The sequence below is a fragment of the Caretta caretta genome, chromosome 14, assembly GCF_965140235.1.
Source record: "Caretta caretta isolate rCarCar2 chromosome 14, rCarCar1.hap1, whole genome shotgun sequence".
NCBI lineage: Eukaryota > Metazoa > Chordata > Testudines > Cheloniidae > Caretta > Caretta caretta.
Window position 1 is genome coordinate 45,175,282 of NC_134219.1, and position 21,414 is coordinate 45,196,695.

At 52.4% G+C, this 21,414-nt stretch overlaps 1 protein-coding gene across 1 annotated transcript in view; it reads right to left on the reverse strand.

Moving 5' to 3' along the window:
* Nucleotides 1-16,589, reverse strand: part of LOC125621435 (uncharacterized) — a 21,360-nt gene extending 4,771 nt beyond the window's left edge. The window contains 3 exon segments of the mRNA XM_075119105.1: nucleotides 7,982-9,151; nucleotides 14,038-14,164; nucleotides 16,416-16,589. Coding sequence (XP_074975206.1) covers nucleotides 7,982-9,151; nucleotides 14,038-14,164 — 1,297 coding nt within the window. The 5' untranslated portion in view covers nucleotides 16,416-16,589.
* Between the last annotated feature and the right edge of the window lie 4,825 nt (nucleotides 16,590-21,414).

A 21,414-nucleotide genomic window follows, 5' to 3' on the forward strand; every position in this document is an offset into this window, starting at 1 on the left:
ATCCTGAGCAGAGAGAGACAGACACCAGCCTCCTCCCCCCGAGCCAAACCCAGAGCCCTCTGGTGGCAAGGCGAAAGCACCAGCTTTCCCGGGCTTCCCCCTTTCCCCTCCCCAGGAAAGACAAGCAGACCCTCTGAGTCCCTCCCCACCGGCCCTTGCAGTGACTCTGGCTACTGAATCCTAAGCAGGGCTTCATTTGGGCCAGGGACTGCCGGGCCTGAGCGCTGGCACCTCTAGGCAGGGCAATTCAGAGCCCCAGGAACTCTGGCCCGGGCAGTTCAGAGCCCCGGCACCTCTGGGCTTGGCCGTTCATAGCCCCGGCCCATCTGGGCCTGGCTTTTCATAACCCCAGCAGCTCTGAGCCTGACAGTTCAGAGCCCCGGCACCTCTGGGCTGGGCAGTTCAGAGCCCCGGCACCTCTTGTGGGTCGGTTGTGGTCCGCCTTGCCTGGCATTTGCTGACCCTGCAGTAACCCAAAGCCAGTTAGTGCAAATAATGGCTCAGATCAGCCCTGGGTGTTAATACGTTGGGTTATTTTTGAAGCCAGATCCCCAGCTGGTGTAGATCAGGCCCTGTGGAGGGGTGGGGGGTTGCAACACACACACATTATGCACAGATTAAGGGTGTAGCCAGAATCTGCAGCACCTTCAGCCAGCAGGATCGTGGTAACCCAGCAGACAGGATGTAAGCCGGAAACATGGTTCCCTGTTGGGGGGTGGGGTTCTTACCTTCACTCCAACCAGTGCCCTCTCTGGCCTGGGGTCCTCGGCTTTTGTGGAACAGAACCTCTGTCTTCCCAGTATGGGATGTCCTGGGGTCTCTGCACTGAGAGAGTCTCTTGTGGGAGTAGCAGGAATGTTACTCCTCCATATTCACCTCTCCCAGCTGCAGCAGCCAGGGAGGCTCCGGGGTCCCCAGCCGCCAGGGCTCTGGGCTCTTGCAAAGGGACAATGCAGGGAAACAGGAATTCACCCAGCAACCAAGCGTTACTGTAGCCAGTGCAATTCACTTCCTGCTGGAGGGGATCTGGTTCTTGACATGGGCTGTGGGGTGGGATTCCCTGGGCAGGTCCTTGTAGTTAAAGGGCAGAGAGAAGGAATCTGGCTGGGTCCCTCCTGGGTCTGGGATGGGGAGGGTTCATCAGCTGTGGTCCTTTTTTTTGCGGGGGGGGAGGGGGGGAGAGGGGCGTATAGTTGCCTATATAAGACAAAGCCCCTAAGATGGGGACGGCTGGTCCCCTTTGGCTGAGGATTCCTAGTAAATACTGCTGAAGCTGGGGAAGCCGCTGCCCTGCCTTGGGATGGCCATGAGCTTCCCGCTGGTCTCAGGGGCTAAAAGGGGGCAGATGGAGGGGGAGGGATGGGCAGAGTCTGCATCAGGCCCAAACTGACTGCACAGGTGGAGTGAACAGCTGGAGGCAGGGGAAGGAGAGAGGGCAAAATCAGGGGCATGGGGTAGGAGTCAGGGTAGAGGCACTTCCAGGCAGTGGCAGAGGGGGGAAAACCCGCCCCCACCATTGGTTACACTTTTGAGTACCTTATTTTTATGGCGTTTGTAGCCCATTTCACGACTTCGATGCACGATTTGCAGACATGACTCCTCCCTGTCATATAAACCGATACATTTGCACACTAGGGTCTGTAAATCTGCGTGCCTGGCCCCCTGCAAGCTCGGCACCCTAGCTGTTCGCCTGCCCCTAAATCTGGCCCCGTATGAAAGAGGAGCCAGCTGCAGTGGTTTCAAAAATAGGGGGCAGAGGGGCTTTTTCTTCCCCTCCCCCAGGCATCTCAGCACCCGCTTCCCAGGGATGTTTTCAAAACAGCACCAGTGCATCCCATTGCCAGCTCTTTTGTATTGGATATGATGGACCAAGCTGCTAAAAGAGGCTTGATTCAATGAAATATCTGACATCTACTCCCTCCAAAAAACCCTATTATTGTCATACATATTTTTGGTGTTTGAAAGACTCATCAGCTGCGTCTGCATAAAGCCTCAAACCAGGTCACACATTTGTCTTATTTAGTGTTCTCTGAGGGCTTGAATTGCACTGTAGGGTTGCCAAGTTTGGGTGGACGGATTCCTGGAGGTTTCATCACATGACGTAATCTTTAACTCAAGATTCCTCTTTAATTCCTGGTGACTCCAGGACAATCCTGGAGAGTTGGCCACCCTCCTGGATTCCCTTTCATGTAAGCCACTGCAAATGGAGTTTCATTATTTATTTAAAATTATTATTTGTATTACTCTCAGCACGTCATCATTCACCTTCGGTAACACTGTGCAGACAGATGTCGCCGCGCTCTTTGTTACATATTCTTAATAGCAACTAAACAATGAAACTCTTAATAGTTGCTCACAACTTCAGCCATCACAAATTACAGTGTATCTAGTGTAATGTTTAATTGCAATATTATAATTTGGTTTGTCATGTTTAGTTTCATTTCATGGAGGAGAGGTCCATCGATGGCTGTGAGCCAGGATAGTCAGGGAGGGTGTCCCTAGCTTCTGTTTGCCAGAAGCTGGGAATGGGTGACAATGGATGGATCACTTGATGATTCCCTGTTCTGTTCATTCGCTCTGGGGCACCTGGCATTGCTCACTGTCGGAAGACAGGATACTGGGCTAGATGGACCTTTGGTCTGAGCCAGTATGGTTGTTCTTATGTTCAATTTTTTTATAACGCAAGTTTATTCCTTGGGCTAAAAGTTACAAGGTGGGCACCATCACTTCCTCCTGCAGCTGTTTTGTGTATAGTTAGGTGCCTGCCTAGCTCATTCTCACAAGAAGCAGTTCAGGCACTTACCTCCCCTGATTCCAGGAGAAGATTCCTGTTCGTGGCTCGCCAGGTAGAGCTAGGTGCCTATCTGCAGCGGGGACTTAGGCACTGAGCTCTGTGGTAGGGTGGATCTTAGCACACACCCCTCTGGTCGGCATCTTCCATGGGCTGGCTGAAGCGGTTCCCTGCCAGGCATGCTGGCTTTTGTGAATGCGATTCTGCGATACCTCTTTCTCCCCTGTGCACTTAACTCCGGCGCAGCGGTGTTCCCGAGACTTTCTATGTGCCTAAAAGCTAGACTTTGTGATCCTGAGCATCATGACGCCCCAGTTCCCTTGTGAATCCAGCTCCGGGTCTTTCCCACCCTGCTAAGAACGGTGATTTTTGTTTGTTTGTTTTGTTTTTTGTTAACCGCAGGGTAACTAAGGTGCAGGAGCTATTCTAAAGTAAAAACACAGCAGAGGACAAGGCACTTTGGTTTTACTCGGGAGGAAAAGGCCGGAGAAAACGTGTCTGAAATAAGATCAGAGGGCAATGTGCTGACACGTTTGTGCCAAAGTAGAGACATGCAAATGTTGTGTTGAAAACCTGTGCAATATGTGTGACGGGGCGGGGTGTGGTGGGGGGAAGTCGGTATAAGGAACAATGGTAGATTTGCTTTCAAATGTATTCATGAGTAAGGCTAAGATTTTTTCACGGGTATTTTTAGTAAAAATCACGGGAAGGTCACAGATAAATCACAGAAGTCTGCTCCCCGCAGTGCGGGGCTGACAGCTGGAGGCCAAGTCCCGCCACCCGGGGCTGAAGTTACAGTCACCTAAAATCACCGTGACCAACTCGTAGCCTTATTCGTGAATATTTCAAATATGGTTTGCAACGCTTTACACTATGGTCAGTACTGTGTGTGCATTCCATGTTTGTGTCACACGGAAACTCTCAGGCCTAATCTACACTGGAACGAGACTAAAAAAGAACAAATACCTTCATGCCGGGTTTTCCATACAATAGCCTTGGGGGTTAACTCTGTAGAACACTTTTTCCAGTTTACAAAAATACAGTAAAAGCGGCGTTATCCGGCACTCTACCAACCGGAGAGCTCTATAAACCAACATTTCTGATCTTCATTGAAAGTCCAGTTTATCGTCCAGTTGGCGTGGGGCCGGCAGGCTCCCCACCTGACTCCGTATGGTTCCCTGGAAGCGGCGACATTTCCCTGCTGCTTCTAGGTGCAGGAACAGCCATGGGGGCTCTGTGCACTGCCCCTGCCCCAAGTGCTGGCTCCGCAGCTCCCACTGGCCGGGAACCGTGGCCAATGAGAACTGCGGGGGTGGTGCCTGCAGATGGAGGCAGTGCGCAGAGCCACCTAGCTGCGCCTCTGCCTAAGAGCAGCAGAGACATGTTGCCGCTTGCAGGGAGCCGCCCGAGGTGAGCACCACCCAGATCCGGCACCCCATAACCCTTCCCGTGCCCCAACCCCCTGCCCCGAGCCCCCTCCGGCACCCAAACTCCCTCCCAGAGCCCGCGCCCAGCACCCTCTCCTGGGCCCCAAGCCCCTATCCTGAGCCTCCTCCCACACCAAAACTTCCTCCCAGAGTCTGTGCTCCACATTCCCTCCTGCACCCCAACTCCCAGCCCTGAGCCCCCCCCCCCCCCGCACCCAAACTCCCTTCCTCTTAGTTAACCAGAATTTTTGACTTACCAGCTCCCCCCATTTCCCTAACATGCCGGATAACAAAACTTTTATTGTACTTTTCTTTGTATCCCAATTTCTTTTTGGGGAAACAACAGGTCAAAAAGGCTCCCCCGCCAGCCTCCAGTCCATTCCTGTCCATTTTTTCAATCATTATTCAAACAAAGGACTCTAGAGTCTGAGAAACTGAATTCTGCTTTATTGTTTCAAAGCAAGAAATAAAAGACAACCCGCCTGATGCCCCGCCCGGCACGGTGCATTTCAGCCCCAGCCCGGCAAATTGCGGCCCCTGCACGCACCAAAACAGAGCAACATTTTGCAGCTGGTAGAACATGGGCGCGAATGTGTGAGAGACCCTGGGATCCCGAAACAGCCACACGCGCTTCAAGAGACCCAGCGAGCACAACTCAATCTGAGCTAGAGAACAAGGCGAATGTACAGAAGGAGCAGCATCTCCAATCCCAGCTGAGGCTTTTATTTACCCAGGACACGCCTGGTGTGTGTGGGGCCAGCGTGGCCAAGAGTCTCCGTTGCTCCCACGTAGGGTGCTGCGGTAGATGGGGAGCGGGTGACCTGTGACCAGCTCCGTTGCCCTCTGCTTCGGTAATAGGGGTCAGCCTGGTTTCAGGCCTGTTGGCTTCTCTGCCTCTTCCTCCCAGGAATCTGGGGATCCCCCCGCCCACCCTCTGCATCACTTCCCTTGGGGCATGATACATAGAAATCAGAGCTGTCCTCGTCCAACACTCATAGGACATTCCTTGTAGAACAGCCTTGGCTCTTGGGCTCCCTAGCTCTGTATATTCCAGCTCCCACACTCTCCCGTTCCAGACAGTATTTCACAGCGCTGCCCGGGTCAGGCAGCAACATCCTTCCCCCTTTCACTCTCTGCCTCTCAGGCTGCGACTCCTACTCTGCCCCCACCAGCATTCGTGCCCATGGTTATTTATAATGACCATTCCTCAAACCACACTAAAAATTCACGACAAAAGGGTGTGGAAACAGAATAAAAGAAAGGGCTATTCGAGCAATCGATTGCTTCTCGTGCAGTCCCCAGTGCATCGACATTACGTCCCCTCAGGCTAAACGAAGAGAGACGCGTGTGACCAAACGGCCTTCAAGTATATAAACAAAACCTGACACTTTGAGGGTGGGCTATAAAACAATTTCTGGTTCACACACAATGATGAGCATGTTCAATCTGACGCAGAGGAAAACGGATGTACCCGTGTTCTCCACTAAACTGCCTACACCCACTTCCCCCGGAGCCCCCTTCTTATTTAGACCTATTATTTACAAAAGTTTTGCATCCTCATAATGAAAAACAAAATAAGAACATAACAGTGGCCATACTGGATCAGACCAAAGTTCCATCTAGCCCAGGATCCTGTCTTCCAACAGTGGCCAGTGCCAGGTGCCCCAGAGGGAATGAACACAACAGGGAATCATCTAGTGATCCATCCCCTCTCACCCATTCCCAGCTTCTGGCAAACGGAGGCTAGGGACACCATCCCTGTCCATCCTGGCTAATAGCCATTGATGGACCTATCCTCTGTGAACTTATCTAGTTCTTTCTTGAACCCTGTTATAGTCTTGGCCTTCACAACATCCTCTGGCAAGGAGTTCCACAGGTTGACTGTGCGCTGTGAGAAGAAATATTTCCTTTTGTTTGTTTTAAACCTGCTGCCTATTAATTTGATTGGGTGACCCCTAGTTCTTGTGGTATGAGAAGGAGTAAATAACACTTCCTTATTTATTTTCTCCATCCCAGTCATGATTTTATAGATCTCAAACATATCCCCCCTTAGTCGTCTCTTTTCCAAGCTGAAATGCCCCAGTCTTATTAACCTCTCCTCATACGGAAGCCGTTCCATACCTCTAATCATTTTTGTTGCCCTTTTCTGAACCTTTTCCAATTCCAGTATCTCTTTTTTGAGATGAGGTGACCACATCTGCAGACAGTGTTCAAGATGTGGACGTACCATGGATTTATATAGAGGCAACATGATATTTTCTGTCTTATTATCTATCCCTTTCCTAATGATCCCCAACATTCTGTTCGCTTTTTGGCTGCCGCTGCACACTTGAGTGGATGTTTTCAGAGAACTCTCCACAATGACTCCAAGATCTCTTTCTTGAGTGGTAACAGCTTAGACCCCATCATTTTATGTGTATAGTTGGGATTATGTTTTCCAATGTGCATTACTTTGCATTATTCAAAACCTTATAAAAACCCAACCTTCTTATCTGCAAACAAGCTGAGCTTGGCAAGAAAATGCCCGGAAGCTGCTTTATCAATGAAGTGGGGTTTAAACTCAGAAGGATCACACTGGATTTGGGATACACTGGTATCGTGACAAGTTCAGCTCCAATGCTGGTGAGTTTGACATAGGATCACAGAGGCTCAAAGAGCAATTCCTAAGCGTGGGAGCGGAGATCACTGAGTCATGTGACACGTTGAGAGGCAGAAGGGTAGAACGGGGGAGATAAACTCTCCATGGCTTGGACAGATGCTGCTGTCATGAGGGGAGACCACCAGGGTGACCGGCGAAGGAGGGGAATTGCTGTAGCTCACCCCCTTGACCCCAAGTCACATGGAGGCTTCACCACCACGTTTTTCTCTCCCCTGCTCCAACTCTTTGAGAATCGCCTCTTTCATTCTATAAACAACCAGAGCCGGCAGCTTCTTCGGCACAACCTACAGCACGGTGAGAAGAACTGGGAATGAGACAATCTGTCGCCCATAGGGTCAGATTCATCTCTTTTGGGCCCCGGCGCCCAGACCGTGGCCCTGCCCCCGCTCTGCCCTGAGGTCCCGCCCCCACCTGACCTCTTCCGTCCCCGAGGCCCCGGCCCACCTGGCCTCTTCCCCCACAAGCCCTGCCAAAGCTCTGCCCCAAGGCCTCATTCCCGCTCGGTCCCTCTGCCCTCAGGCCCCGCCCCCACTTGGCCTCTGTGCTCTGAGGCCCCACCCACCATTCACACAGGGGGAGGGGGTGGAGAAGAGCAAGCAGGTTGGTGCCATTGTAAACCCAGCGCTGGTCCCCAAAGGAAGAACTCAGCAACTCTGACAATCACTCTGCTAACGGTGGGGACCACTGTGAATGAGAAGCTCCGGGTCGGTCTAGATGAGGAAATGCGTTGGCGGTTCGGTCCGCGTCAGGAGAAATGTGCTAGCTATACCTAATCCCGAGTCGAGCGGAAGTGTCAGAGGCCAATGGGACTGGCTTTGAGGGGAGATTCCTAGGGCTTTCGGCTTTTTTAAGCATCCTACAGTGGGACGCTATGGAAATCAGTGCTTCTCAGAGGGGTAACGATATGGGGCAGCACCTCTCTAACCACAGCCCTTCTCCCGTGATCCCCAAATTTCTCTCCTGGGTGGAGTGTCTGATGTCCAACATGGAGTTAGCTCTGCTTGGAGCTTTTCCCACAGTAACGACCTTTAAGAGGTCTCTTCGCTGGGTGCATTTGCTGATGCCTGGCGCAAACTGACCCAGGCTGATGCTTCTGCCCCACTCAGGGTTTGGCTCCTGCGTGGATTCTCTGGTGCACAATGAGTTGGGAGCTCTGGCTGAAGCTTTTCCCGCAGTGAAGGCAGTAATAGGGTTTCTCTCCCGTGTGGATTCCCTGATGTCTAATGAGGCTGGAGCTCAGGTTGAAACCTTTCCCACAGTCCGAGCATTTGTAGGGTTTCTCCCCCCTGTGCAGTCTCTGATGGGTAATGAGCTGTGAGCTCTGAATGAAGCTTTTCCCACATTCTAGGCAGTTGTAGGGTTTCTCTCCTGTGTGGATTCTTTGATGTGCAATCAGGTTGGAGCTCTGCCTGAAGCTTTTCCCACAGTGCAGGCATTTACAGGGCCTCTCCCCCGTGTGCAGTCTCTGATGTACCACAAAGTTGGAGTTCCGATTGAAAGTCTTTCCACAGTCCAGGCATTTGTAGGGTTCCTCGCCCGTGTGGATTCTGTGATGCACAATCAGCTCTGAGGTCCGACTGAAGCTTTCCCCACAGTCGGGACATTTATAGGGTCTTTCCCCGGTGTGGATTCTCTGGTGGGCAACAAGAACGGAGCTCTGTATGAAACTTTTCCCGCACTCAAGGCATTTGTAGGGCCTTTCGCCCGTGTGGATTCTGTGATGGGCGATGAGGTGCGAGTTGTCACTGAAACTTTTCCCACATTCGAGGCACTTATAGGGTCTTTCTCCCGTGTGGGTTCGCTGATGTCTAAGGAGAAGTGAGCTCTGACTGAAGCTTTTCCCACAATCGAGGCATTTATAGGATTTCTCCCCTGTATGGGTTCTCTGATGTCTAATAAGATAGGAGCGCCAATGAAAGGTTTTCCCGCACTCCGCACACGTATTATCTCTCTCTCTGGCGTGGATTCTCGGCTGGACTGTGGTTTCTTTGAGATCGTTGCATCCTCCCACACGGGGAATGGCTTGAGCCACGTTCTCCCCTGGCTGGTTTCCCAGCTGCCTCTCTGACCCGCATTGATTTCCAGAGTCCTGTGTGTGACTCTGGGGAACGTTCCTTTCTGATGTCACTGATAACACTGTGCGCAGTTCCGCTTGTCCAAGGCCTTCCTGCCGTTGATTCTCCTCCCCGTTCTCACTGCCCATCTTACCAGCTGCTGGGACAGAGAGAGAATCCAGACACGAGTCGTTCCCGGGGCCCGGCAAAAGGGGAACTGCTAAGAGAGGAAACACAGCAGGATAACTGCTGGGGAAATTGAGACAGGTAAAATTTCTAACCCATCTGTCGTTTCAACTTCTCTGAAGTGGGTCCCTGGTGTGACGTGAGCCATTACAACTGGGTTATTCTGCCTCATATGTTACCTGCCAGCTCTGTGTTCTTGGGGAACCAGGGCTCAGTATCCAGCCTGTCTGACTCACGAAGGTCATCCCCCCTCCCCAGCCGCTGCTTGAACCAAAACCGATCAGAAGAAAGACTTACAAAAAGCAATGAAAAGGCAGTGGGAGGCACACCTAAACCCCTGGGATAAGGGTGACAGGATTAAGGAAAGTCCCCTAGCCTCCCCATAGGCACCTGGTGGTCCATGATCCATTATGAGTGGGAAGCAGCCAGCGATAAAACCAATCTCCACAAATGGGAAGGAAACGTAAAACATCAAAAATATTGAACCAAGAAGAGAAACAGCTCTTATTTGAGGGAATTTTGATTGTTTGCTTTAGTTTTTCTTCGTCTTCCTTCCCACACCATATCAAGGGTTTTAATGATGGGAATGGAGTCACTGGTGACGGTTCGTATCAGCACTAATGACACTGCATCGTGGGATATCTTGCAGATAGTAGATGATGTCAGGGAACTCAGAGTGCAAAAGAAGAGGAATGTCCAAGCAATCTTCTCTGACATCCTTCCTGGCCCATGGGAAAAGGAAGACAGAAGGCAATAAATTCTGGAAGTGAATCACTGGCTAGATAAATGGCATAAGGTGGAGAGTTTGGGAGTTTTGGGACACTGGTCCACCTTTTATGTGAAGAGGGGGCTGTATAGTTTGGAAGGCCTCTACCTCAGTAGAAGAAGGACCAACCTTCTCAGGGACTGGTTGGCTATGGTAATTAGGAGGGCATTAAACTAACAAAAAGGTAGCGTAAAAAGAGGAACAACCAGAGCACTCAGCACAAAATCAAAATGGTGGAAACAAAATTAATCAAGGACGCAAAGGACACGAAGCGAAGAAATTCTTGAATTGCCCATACGTCAATGCTAGGAACCTGGGTAAGAAACAAGAGGAATTAGAAGGACATGTTTCTGAGTGTAAATCTGATCTCACTGACATTACAGATCCCTGGTGGGATGATTTCCATGACTGGAAGGTTAAAATAAATCATTATAACCTATCTAGGAAGGACGGAGTGGGCAAAAGTGGGGAGCCAGTGGCATCATTGATGACTTGGAAGAAAATGATCTTAAATGGTTATGGATCAATGTCCTAACAGATAAAGCACAAGATGGGGTATTACTTGGTATCTGCTACAGACCATCAAATTTCACTAAGGAACAGGATGACTAGGTCCTTAAGAACCTATCTATAAAGCGTAGGGAAAAAAAGCTGTGTGATCATGGGGGACTTCAGTCTGAGTGACAAATGCTGGAGGTCTCATGCCGCCAGTACTAAAACATCCTTGGAATCTCTAAGCATTATAGATGGCAATTACCTGGCTCAAACAGAACCTAACCACAGAACTAAAAATCAATGGTAACTTAGGTACCAGGGATCACGACCTGATCACATTTATATACTTGGTCCAGTTTCACACAGCTGAAGACAATTATGAGCCAAATCAGCTGGGAGAAAGAACTGAAGCAGAAAAATGTGAATGACAATTGGGAATTGTTTAAGAACTTGATGCTCAAAAAGCTATGACCCCACAATCCAAGAAGAAGGATGTATTGGTTAAAAAAATGATCTGGTTTAGAGAGGATGTGAATGCAGCTATAAAAATTTAAATATATAGATATATAAAAAATGACAAAAGGAGAAGTTTATAGTATTTAATATAAATCAGACGCTAGGCATGGTAGAAAATTGGTAAGGAAAGCAAAGGGACACAAGAAGAAATCTATGGTTCTATGAAGAACAATAAGAAGTTTTTAAAGTCCATTAGGAACAAAAAGAATCCTAACAATGGTACTGCAAGAGGGAAATGGTAGAATTTTCTATAATAATGCATATGAGGCAGAAGTGTTCAATAAACATTTCTGTTCCAAACTTGGGGGGAATACAGATGATGTAGTCCTTTTATATAATGATACTCTTTCCATTCCATGACTATCTCAGGAGGATGTTAAACATCAACTACTAAAGTTACACATTTTTAAATCAGCAGGACCAGATAATTTGCATCCAAGAGTTTTAAAAGAACTGGCTGAGGAGCTCACTGGATCGTTAAGGCTGATTTTCAATAAGTCTTGGAAAATCAAGGAATTTCCAGAAGACAGGAAGAAAACTAATGTTGTGCCAACATTTAAAAAGGGTAAATGGGATGACTCAGGTAATCATAGGCCTGTCAGTTTGACATCAATCCTGGGCAACATAATGGAGCAGCTGATACAGTACTTGATTAATAAAGAATCAAAGGAGGGTAACATAATTAATGCCAATTAACATGCATTTATGGAAAATAGATCCTGTCCAACAAACTTGATATCTTTCTTTGACGAGATTACATGTTTGGTTGAAAATAGGGTTGCCAATTTTGGTTGGACGTATTCCTGGAGGTTTCTTTAATATAATCTTTAATTCTTGGAGACTCCAGGACAATCCTGGAAGGTTGAAAAGATACTACTGTTGATGTAATTATACTTAGACTTCTGTAAGGTGTATGACTTGCTACCATATGACATTTTGATCAACAAACTAGAACAATAGAAAATTAACATGGCACACATGAATGGATTAAAAGCTGGCTAACTGATAGGTCTCAAAATGTAATTTTAAACAGGGAATCGCCATCAAGTGAGTGTGTTTCCAGTCAGTTCTCGGCCCTCCACTATTTAACATTTTAATTAACGACCTGGAAGAAAACATAAAATCATCACTAATAAAGTTTGCCAATGACACAAAAACTGGGGGAGTGGTAAATAGTGAGGAGAACAGATCACCGATACAGAGCGATCGGGACCACTTGGTGAACTGGGCGCCAAGCAAACAATACGTGTTTCAACACAGCTAAATGTAAATGTATACATCTAGGAACAAAGAACATTGGCCATACTTCCAGACTGGGGGACTCGATACAAGGCGGCAGTAATTCTGACATAGATTTGGGTGTCATGGTGGATAATCAGCTAAACATGAGTTCCCAGAGCAATGCAGTGGCTAATGCAATGCTTGGAGGCATAAACAGGGGAATCTTGAGTAGGAACAGAGGTTATTATTTTATCTCTGAATTTACTGCAACCTGAATTTTAGCGACCTTGGCTAGAATATTGTGTCCAGTCCTGGTGTCCAAGAAGAATACGGATAATATGGAGTGTGTTCAGAGAAGAGCCATACAACGATCAAAGGATTTGAAAACATGCCTTATGGTGGAACAATCAGGGAAGCCATTCAATTTAGCTTCACACAGAGAAGCTTAAGGGGCGACTTGATCATGGTCTAGAAGTGCGTATGTGGGGAATAGAAATGCGGTAGGCGAGTGCTCTTTAATGTGACTGACAAAGATATTAAAAAAAATCTAACAGCTGGAAGTTGAAGCTAAATAAATGCCGACTAGAAAACCGGCACAATATTTTAACGGTGAAGGGAATTAACCACTGCAACAATTTACCAAGCGTGGTTCGGGTTCTCCATAACTGGACATTTTAAAATCAAGCCAGGTTGTTGTTCTGAAAGCTGTATTGTAATTCAAACAGTAATTGATTCAGGAAAGTCCTATGGCCCAGGGGCGTCAGAACGGGGTGGGGGGGGGGGAAGGGGCCACGGCCCATCCACTCTTTGCCAAGGGCCCAGCCCCTCCTCTTCCACCTGAGGTCCCGCCCCCCAGCCAGGACAGAAGCTGGAGCCCGGCCCAGGTAAGAGCGGCCCGGGGAGCCCGGGCAGCTGTGCAGAGGTGCAGATCCTCCACCTGCCCACGGCAGGGGGGCCCTGAGAGCAACCCTCAGCCCGTGTCCCTGCCCCCGCCCCCAGGACCAGTGCCAGGGCAGATGGTGGGTCCGCGGCTCTTCACAGCTGCCCAGGCGGCTCCTACCATGGCCCGGCTGTGGCTCTTTGGCCCCCGAGGCCCCACCCCCCAGCCAGAAGCTGGAGCCGAGTCAGGGTAAGAGCCATGCGAGCAGCTGCTCGGAGTCACGGACCCTCCACTGGGCAGGCAGTCCAGGGAGGCAGGGACACGGGGCGGGGCTAGATTCCGACTTGGCCAGGGGGCGTGGCTTCGGGGGAAAGAGGAAGGGGAGGGGTGGGGCCACGAAGGGGGCAGGGCCTTGTGGCCCCCCCCTGTTTAAGGCAGAATCTCTCACCCCCGCTATGGCCTGTGTGTAGCTGGATATCAGACAAGTTGATCACAGAGGTCCCGTCTGACCTTATAAGCTATGCATCTAGGAAATTAAGGATTCCTGGCCCCTGTTGCCAAGTTTCACCTTGGCCTGGACCCTGAGTAGCCAGAGACACATGGCTTGAAGCTTCTGCAGAGCCAGCACCCACTGCCGAATTTTGGCACCAAAGAGCTGAAGGATTCTGAGGTCGAGTCTCTGAACAGCTCCACCTACTGTGGCGACAGTGAGAAAGTCAAGTCAGCGAGAGGAGTGAAATCAGATGAGATCAGGGTGTGCCATGGGTAGAGCCTTTGTCACAAAAAACATTGATTTTAACACGATCCTGTGATGCGCTGGGGGTCCATGGGATCTGAACGGACGGGAACATGGTCTCTGAACCCCTGGGGAAAAGCAGATGGCTGATGGGGCTGTGAGGATGAAAATCTCTCTCCTTCAATCTGGGATTATGGGATCCATTCCCCTGAAATTTAATGGACCAGAGAAGAACCTGAGAAGAAGGTGAACTGGGCACAACACCTGCCGCAGCTTCTAATAACCGAGGGGACAGGAATCCCTTACCCGGCGAGGTCACCGTCTCGTAGTTCTCCTGCATGACGTCCCTGTAGAGGGCTCTCTGAGCGGGGTCCAGCAGAGCCCCCTGCCCCTGGGTGAAATAAATAGCCACCTCCTCGAAGGTCACCGGCATCTGAAACACCAAGAGTCCCCTGCTCAGCACCTGCTGCCCCAGCCACAGTCCCACTAGTCATGGGGGAGGAGGGCCGATAAAACAGAAGCTTGTGGGGGAGAGTGTAACAGGGTAGCAGAATCCCACCCCACCCTGCTCAGAGCAGCCAGGAGGCTTCAGGGTGGGGAGAAGGGGAGAGCTCCTTGTCCCCCGCAGCCGGTGGAGGAGGGCAGGGGCCTTCCCGGTTATCACACACCTACTAGCCAGAGGCTGCCACAGGAAGTGGAGCCCCTCAGCAGAGTCCAGGGACAGGAACCCCCAACCCCCGCCCCATTCCCAGCAGCTGGGGGTGAGGGGACGGAGCCTTTCCCCTGGGCCTCACTGCGGGGTGCTCCCTTCGCATTCCACCGCAGCTCCCTGAAAATCCCCTACCTGAGCCGGCTCCACCACAGCCATTTCCCTTCCCTGTCCCCCAGGGGGATGACAATCCGGAGCGAAACGGGGTTTATTTCAGAAGTGGCTTGAGTCCATTTCACACCCCAATTCCCCCCTCCCCCTCCCCTCAAGGCTGTTTCCCCGCAGACAGATGCTTTAGAGCAGTAGTGGGTCACAACATGTAAGGCACTGGGTGGCAGCGGCTCTGGTCAGTACCACCAACCAGGCCATTAAAAGTCCCGTCAACGGCGCTGCCCAGCTAAGGCGGGGGTGCGGGGGTGCTAAGGCAGGCTTCCTGCCTGTTCTGACACCATGCTGTGCCTCGGAAGTGGCCAGCAGCAGTCCAGCTCCTAGGCGGAGGGGCCACGGGGCTCCACGTGCTGCCCCCTGTCCCAAGCACGGGGCTCTGCACTCCCACTGGCCAGTTCCCAGCCAATGGGAGCTGGGGGGGCGGTGCTTGTGCACCTCCACCTAGGAGGCAGGGCTGCTGCTGGCCGCTTCCGGGGCAGGACGCGGCCTCTGGTGCCAAGACAGGCAGGAAGCCTGCCTTAGCACCCCTGCTGCACCGCTGACCGGGAGCCACCCAAGGCAAGCCTGCACCCCAACTCCCTGCCCCAGACCTGAGCCACCCCCAAACCCAGAGTCCCTTCCTACACCCCAAACCCCTCATCCCCAGCCCTACCCCAGAGCCTGCACCCCCAGCCCAGACCCCTGACCCCCTCCCACACCCCAACCCCCTTCCCCAGCCCTGAGCCGCCCCCAAACCAAGAGTCCCCTCCTGCACCCCAAACCCCTCATCCCCAGCCCCACCACAGAACCTGCACCTCCAGCCCAGAGCCTTAACCCCCTCCCGCACCCCAACCCTCTGTCCCAGCCCTGAGCCCCTCTCACACCCCAAACCCCTCATCCCCAGCTGCGTTGGATCATGGGCACCAACAATTTTCTTCAACTGGGTCGCCAGAAAAAAAGTTTGAAAACCACTGCTTTAGACCAGGGGTAGCCAATCGGTGGACTGTGGGCCAAATCGGGACCGCCAGGCGCTTCTGAACAGCCCGTGAAATCTTTTTATCCACTTCTTATTGTGACTGCCAGGGGCGGATTACCGCACGGGCCAACGGGACCCGTGCCCGGTGGCCCCAGCCAATTTGGGGGCCCCCCCGAAAACCTCCCCCCACTACGGCTCCAGGGCTGGAAGAACTTCTCCGGTCTCAGGGCCACAGCGGGGTGGGGGGGGGAGAGCGAGTAGGGGGCGGGACCACGGGGAAGGGGGGCGGAACAGGGTGGGGTTGAGGGCGGGGCTGCAGGTGGAAGGGGGGGGCAGGGCCACAGTGCTGGCACCACCCTGCAATGCTCTGGCCCAGGGTCTCCCCCCCCACCCCCCCAGTGTTCTGGCCCAGGGTCCCCAGGAGACCTTAAATGGGGCTCTGGACCTTAATGATGCCCTGACCAAGAAATCTGGACCTTGACCAAAAATATCTAGAGAATTGGCTACCCCTGGCTCTGCCAGGCTGGGAAAACAGGGGGTCACTTTAGTCCAGCGCCAATCCGGCCCCTCCCACCGGGACTAAGGTCCCCTCCCCCCAGGAATAGAGTCTCTGAGCCCAATGCTAGAAAAGCGCAGCATCCAAGGGGGACATGGTCCCCAAGGGCAGCGGGTCCCAGGGGTGCAGGAACAATCTGTACCGTGGGGGGGCTGGAAACCCAACTGTAAACCCTGGATATGATGGGAACCCTGCCAAGCCCGGGGGGGGGGGGCGGGAGTCCCCCTAGTTCCAGCCCCGGGGCAGAGTCACTTTCCTGCCTGGCCCCGGCCCTGTTCCCCAGGTCTCCCCATCACCTGCAGGCTCCGGCTCAGGGGCTGGTTCCAGGCTCAGGAGAAAGTCCCCAGCTGGGCTGGGCACGGGATTGGGGGGGGGGGGGGGGGCGTGGGCCTGGCTGAAGGGCTCTCCCCACGCAGCAGCAGCTGCTGGGTGCAGATCACAATGGAGGAGGCAGCCACCCGGCGCATGGGTCTGACCCAGGAAGCTCAATAGTATGAAAGGGAGAGAGACAGAAAGCGGTGCCCTCCCATCCCCACAGCCAGGGCCCTCTGGTGGCAGCTGGGAAAGAACAAACCAGAGGCAGGGCTGCAAACATTGTATTTCAAAAATAAAGAAAGGCCTGTTTTCTTAGCACCCCTTCCCCACCCCTCCGCCCAATATCATCATTAATAACAAGCCATGCTCACCTGCGGTCTCCAGGGGTATTTCCTGCTGTGGGCAGAGGCGGATTAAGGTGTCATAGACTCTCAGGGTTGGAAGGGTCAATCCCCAGTTTTTGCCCCAGATCCCTAAATGACCCCCTCAAGGATTGAACTCACAACCCTGGGTTTAGCAGGCCAATGCTCAAACCACTGAGCTATCCCTCCCCTCCAGGGGCCCTGGGCCAGACCAAGTGGGGGGCCCCTCCCCACCCCTTCTGCCTGTGGCCCTGCCCCCGTTCCTCCCCCCCCCCCCCCCGCAGTCCCGCAACCTATTGGCTCCTCTCTGCCCCCACCCCACTGAGGCCCCAAGACCAGAGAAGCGCTGTCCCCCCGACCAGGGCCCGGGGGCCACAGCGGGGAGTGAGAGCTCCCCCAGCCCTGAGTCCGTGGCACGGAGCCAGAGCTCCTCCAGTCCCGGGGCCGCAGCTGGGGTCTGGGCACTGGGGCTTCCCTCACCACCCCGCGCTTCTGCCAAGGCCCAGGGTTGGGGCACTGCGGCTTTGCCCACCCTGGCCTCCCGATGCTTCTGCCGGGGCCCCAGATCAGGGTGCTTCCCCCATGCGCCCCACAGCTCCTGCCGCGGATTTCTTCTGGGGTGTCCATTTTTCTGCCTCCCCGCCTCAATTGGCCGGGGCCCCTGGGCACAGGCCCCATTGGATAATCTGCAACCGCCCACGGCAAAGCCGACATAGTCAGTGGCCTTAAAGCAAATTCAGAGGTTCTCACGCAGAATTTTTCTTACTTTGCCGATCCGTAAATTTCTATGATTAGCAAGGAAATATTTTCCCCTCGGGCTGTGCATGCGGTGATTCAGTGTTTACCCATAAAAATCTAAGGCTGCCCATGTGGGTGAGAGCAGTAGCCAGAAGGCCGGGGCAGTACGGGGCCGGACTGCCCCTGGGCCCCCCACCTTTATGAGGGGGCAGGTGGCCCAAGGTGGCCTGGGGCTCGGAGCAATAGTAGGAGGGGCCTGGAGCTTGAGTGCTGGTGGCTGTGGGGAGGGGAGGGGCTGGGGCTGGGCTGGGGGCCGGTGTGTCCTAGGTTTTTGTAGCCCGAGGTGGCAACCCCACTCTGCTCCTCTGCCAACCTGTGCGTGACCATTGAAAAGTCGTCCTGCAGCGCACAGGCATACGCCTCCCCTGGGCCGCTCAGACGGAGACTCCACTTACCCTTCCCTCACCCCTAAGATAAGGAACCTGCCATGAGTGCGACCGTCCGCCCCGAATTGGGCGAAGGACAGTCCTGAAATGCAGAGTTCAAGTCCCAGTCCTGGGTTGAATGACTCCGGGACAGCATTTGTCCCCGATTCCCTGCAGCTCTGCTCTGCACCTGCTCAAGGCTCAGGTATGGTGCCAACCAGTTCCCCGTGGGCTGGGCTGAGGTGGGCCTTAGCCCCCCCCCCACCCCCCGCTCACCACAAGGTCCTGCTCCTGCTCCTCCTCTTCCCCCCTCCAGGTCCCGCATATAAACCAAACCAGAGAGCTGGGCTGTAGTAAGAGCAGCCCAGGAAGCCTGTGGGGAGCCCCGGACCCTCCACCTGCCCTGGGCAGCACGCCCCGTGGGGCAGGGAAACGGGCCAGGGGCTAATCTCGGGCACCCCAGCTCCTCGCCCAGGGAAGGTGGAAGGGCTGGGGCTGGTGGGCAAGCCTCCCTGAAGGGGGGGCGGGGGTGTTCACCTGCTGCCTATGTTTCAAACTGTTGTGATGGGTGGGGGGGAAGAATGGAAGAGAAAAGACAAATGGGGACTTGGGGTCCTAGAATGACAGGGAATGGCCACAAGGTGGCAGCAGAACCTAAGGACTGGGAAGCTGGAGGTTCCATATGGACTGACTCAGTGGCAGAGGGCTGCTATGCTTTATATTAGGGCTGTCAAGCGATGAAAAAAATAATCACGATTAATCGCGAGATTTAAAAAATTCATCGCAGGTTTAATCGCCCTGTTAAACAATCGTAGAGTACCAAGGGAAATGTGTTCTAAATATTTTTTGGATGTTTTTCCGACCTTTTCAAATATATTGATTTCAATTACAACGCAGACTACAAAGTGTACAGTGCTCACTTTACATGATTATATTTTATTACAAATATTTTCACTGGAAAATAAGATAAGCAATCTACAAGTCGAAGCATGAAGGGGCATACGAATGTTTAGTGCATCTGGCATGTAAAGACCTTGCAATGCCAGCTACAAAAGTTCCATGCGAACACCTGCTCTCACTTTCAGGTGACATTGTAAACAAGAAGCGGGCAGCATGATCGCCCGTAAATATAAACACACTTGTTTGTCTTAGCGATTGGCTGAATAAGAAGTAGGACTGAGTGGACTTGTAGGCTCTAAAGTTTTACATGGTTTTGTTTTTGAGTGCAATTATGTGAAAAGTCATTCTACATTTGTAAGTCGCACTTTCACGGTAAAGAGCTCGCACTACAGTGGTTGCACGAGGTGAATCGAAACATACTATTTCTGTTGTTTATCTTTTCTACAGTGCAAATATTTGTAATCATATAAAGTGAGCACTGTGCACTTTGTAGTCTGTGTTGCAATTGAAATCAATATGTTTGAAAATGTAGAAAAAACACCCAAAAATATTTATAATACATTTCCACTGGTATTATTGTTTAACAGTGTGATTAAAACTGATTAATTGTAATTCATTTTTTAATCGCGCTAACGCAAAACAAATTAATTGCTTGAGTTAACTGGTATTAATTCACGGCCCTACTTTATATGGACTGACTTTGCATGACTTGGGGGCTACTATACTGTATATGGACTGACTTTGCATGACTTGGGGGCTACTATACCGTATACGGACTGACTTTGCATGGCCTGTATATAGCTGATTCTCTGGTTCTTGAAAGGACATGGGAGAGTATAGCCACTGGGGCAGGAAACAGATCTGGAGACACCTGTCACCAGGGGGCTGATGGTGCCAGAGGCTAGGTGGGGATGCACCTCATTGGGGTTAGGGGCTCCCCCATTGCGGTGTCACCCCTGCTCCCCTCCAGCAATGACACCTCTGTTTCCTTCCACCCACAGCGACTACCTCTTGTGTCACAGGCAGGATCGATCCTTCCCCCAGGGCTGGCCTCTGCCTCTAATGCTCCGAGGGTACAAGATTCTCCCCTCTATTCTCGGTGTGAAACCCCAGCTCCCAACTCAGGCTGTGCCCCTGAAGTATGAGGGTTAAAGATCTCCCAGGGCCCTGCTCCCACCCCTCCTTGTGCCTGTTGCCCATGGCCCTGGGCGGCTCCTGCCCTGCGGAGCCATAGGAGCGGGGAGCACAAGGCCAGACTTGCCAAGTCCCATGGCATTCCCGTGCCCCTGGGGCATTGGCCCTGGAACCAGCAGGAGAAGGGGGAAGAAATGAGGGGGCCAGGCCCTAGACAGGGGCTCAGGAGAGCTGGATTCAACTTCTGGCTCCTTGTGCAAATCACCCCATCTTTCTGTACATCAGGTCCCTCATCAGCAAACATGGGACAACAACCAAGCTTCCTTTGGCTGGCTTGCCTGGTTTGGGGGCAGGGACTGCCTCTTCCTGTGTTTGCAGCGCCCAGCACAACAGGGCCCTGATCTCAGCTGGGGCAGGGACTGTCTCTCCCTGTGTGTCTGGGCAGCGCCTGGCACAACGGGGCCCTGATCTCAGAGCCTCCATGTACTACTGTAAAACAAATAGTCCTAACATCAGGGATACAGGGAGGGGGCAGGGGTTACATCTGGGAACGGTGGCCTAATTTACGAGATAAATGGCATCAATACAATTTGTTGTAAGCCCTTCAAGGATTCCATGCGGGAGGGGCCGAGGGCGGGAAGGGGAATCCATTCCTGGATCAGGGAGCATTCCTTTGCTTTGTGTTTGCACCTAGCACGGCAGAGTCCCGAGCCAGGAGAGAGGTTCCCAGGCACTACTCAACACAACACTCCTCTGTCTCAATAGGGTGTTCCCGTTGGCCATGCATTGCCTGGCCTCCTCTCAGTTGCCCCATTTCAAGGAACAGTCAGTAAAGAATGACTGTCGGATTTGCTAGAAGCTTGTCATGCTGCCCATATTATAACAAGGGGCTGATGCAAACATTTCCCCCCCATGGAGACTGGGATGAAACCTGTCTCCTCATAAGGGGAGGATTCTAGGGGGGACTGGGAACCAGGACTCCTGGGTTCTAGCCACACCTCTGCGAGTGGTGTCTAGTGGGTTAGAGCCAGAAGGCTCTGGGAGTCAGGACTCCTGGATTCCAGCTCTGGGAGGGGAGGGGAGTCTAGTGGTTAGAGCAGGGGAGACTGCGGGTCAGGACTCCTGGGTTCTAACCCCAGCTCTGGGAGGGGAGTGGGGCCTAGTGGGTTACAGCAGGGGGCTGGGAAGCAGCCCTGCTGGGGGCTATTTCCACTCCTTATTCTGCCACATTGGCTGCTTCACTTCACTTTCGCTGTTTCCCGCCCCCCACCCCCAAGTTGAGGAATGTTTCGTCAGCCCCCAGGTAAGAACTGAAGAGATGCCACTCACTGAGCCAGGACTTGCTTCACCCGCTCTTTGAAGGTCATTTACATCCTTCCCTTCTCTACCTCTCCACTGCGAGACCAGCCCAACTTGTCTTT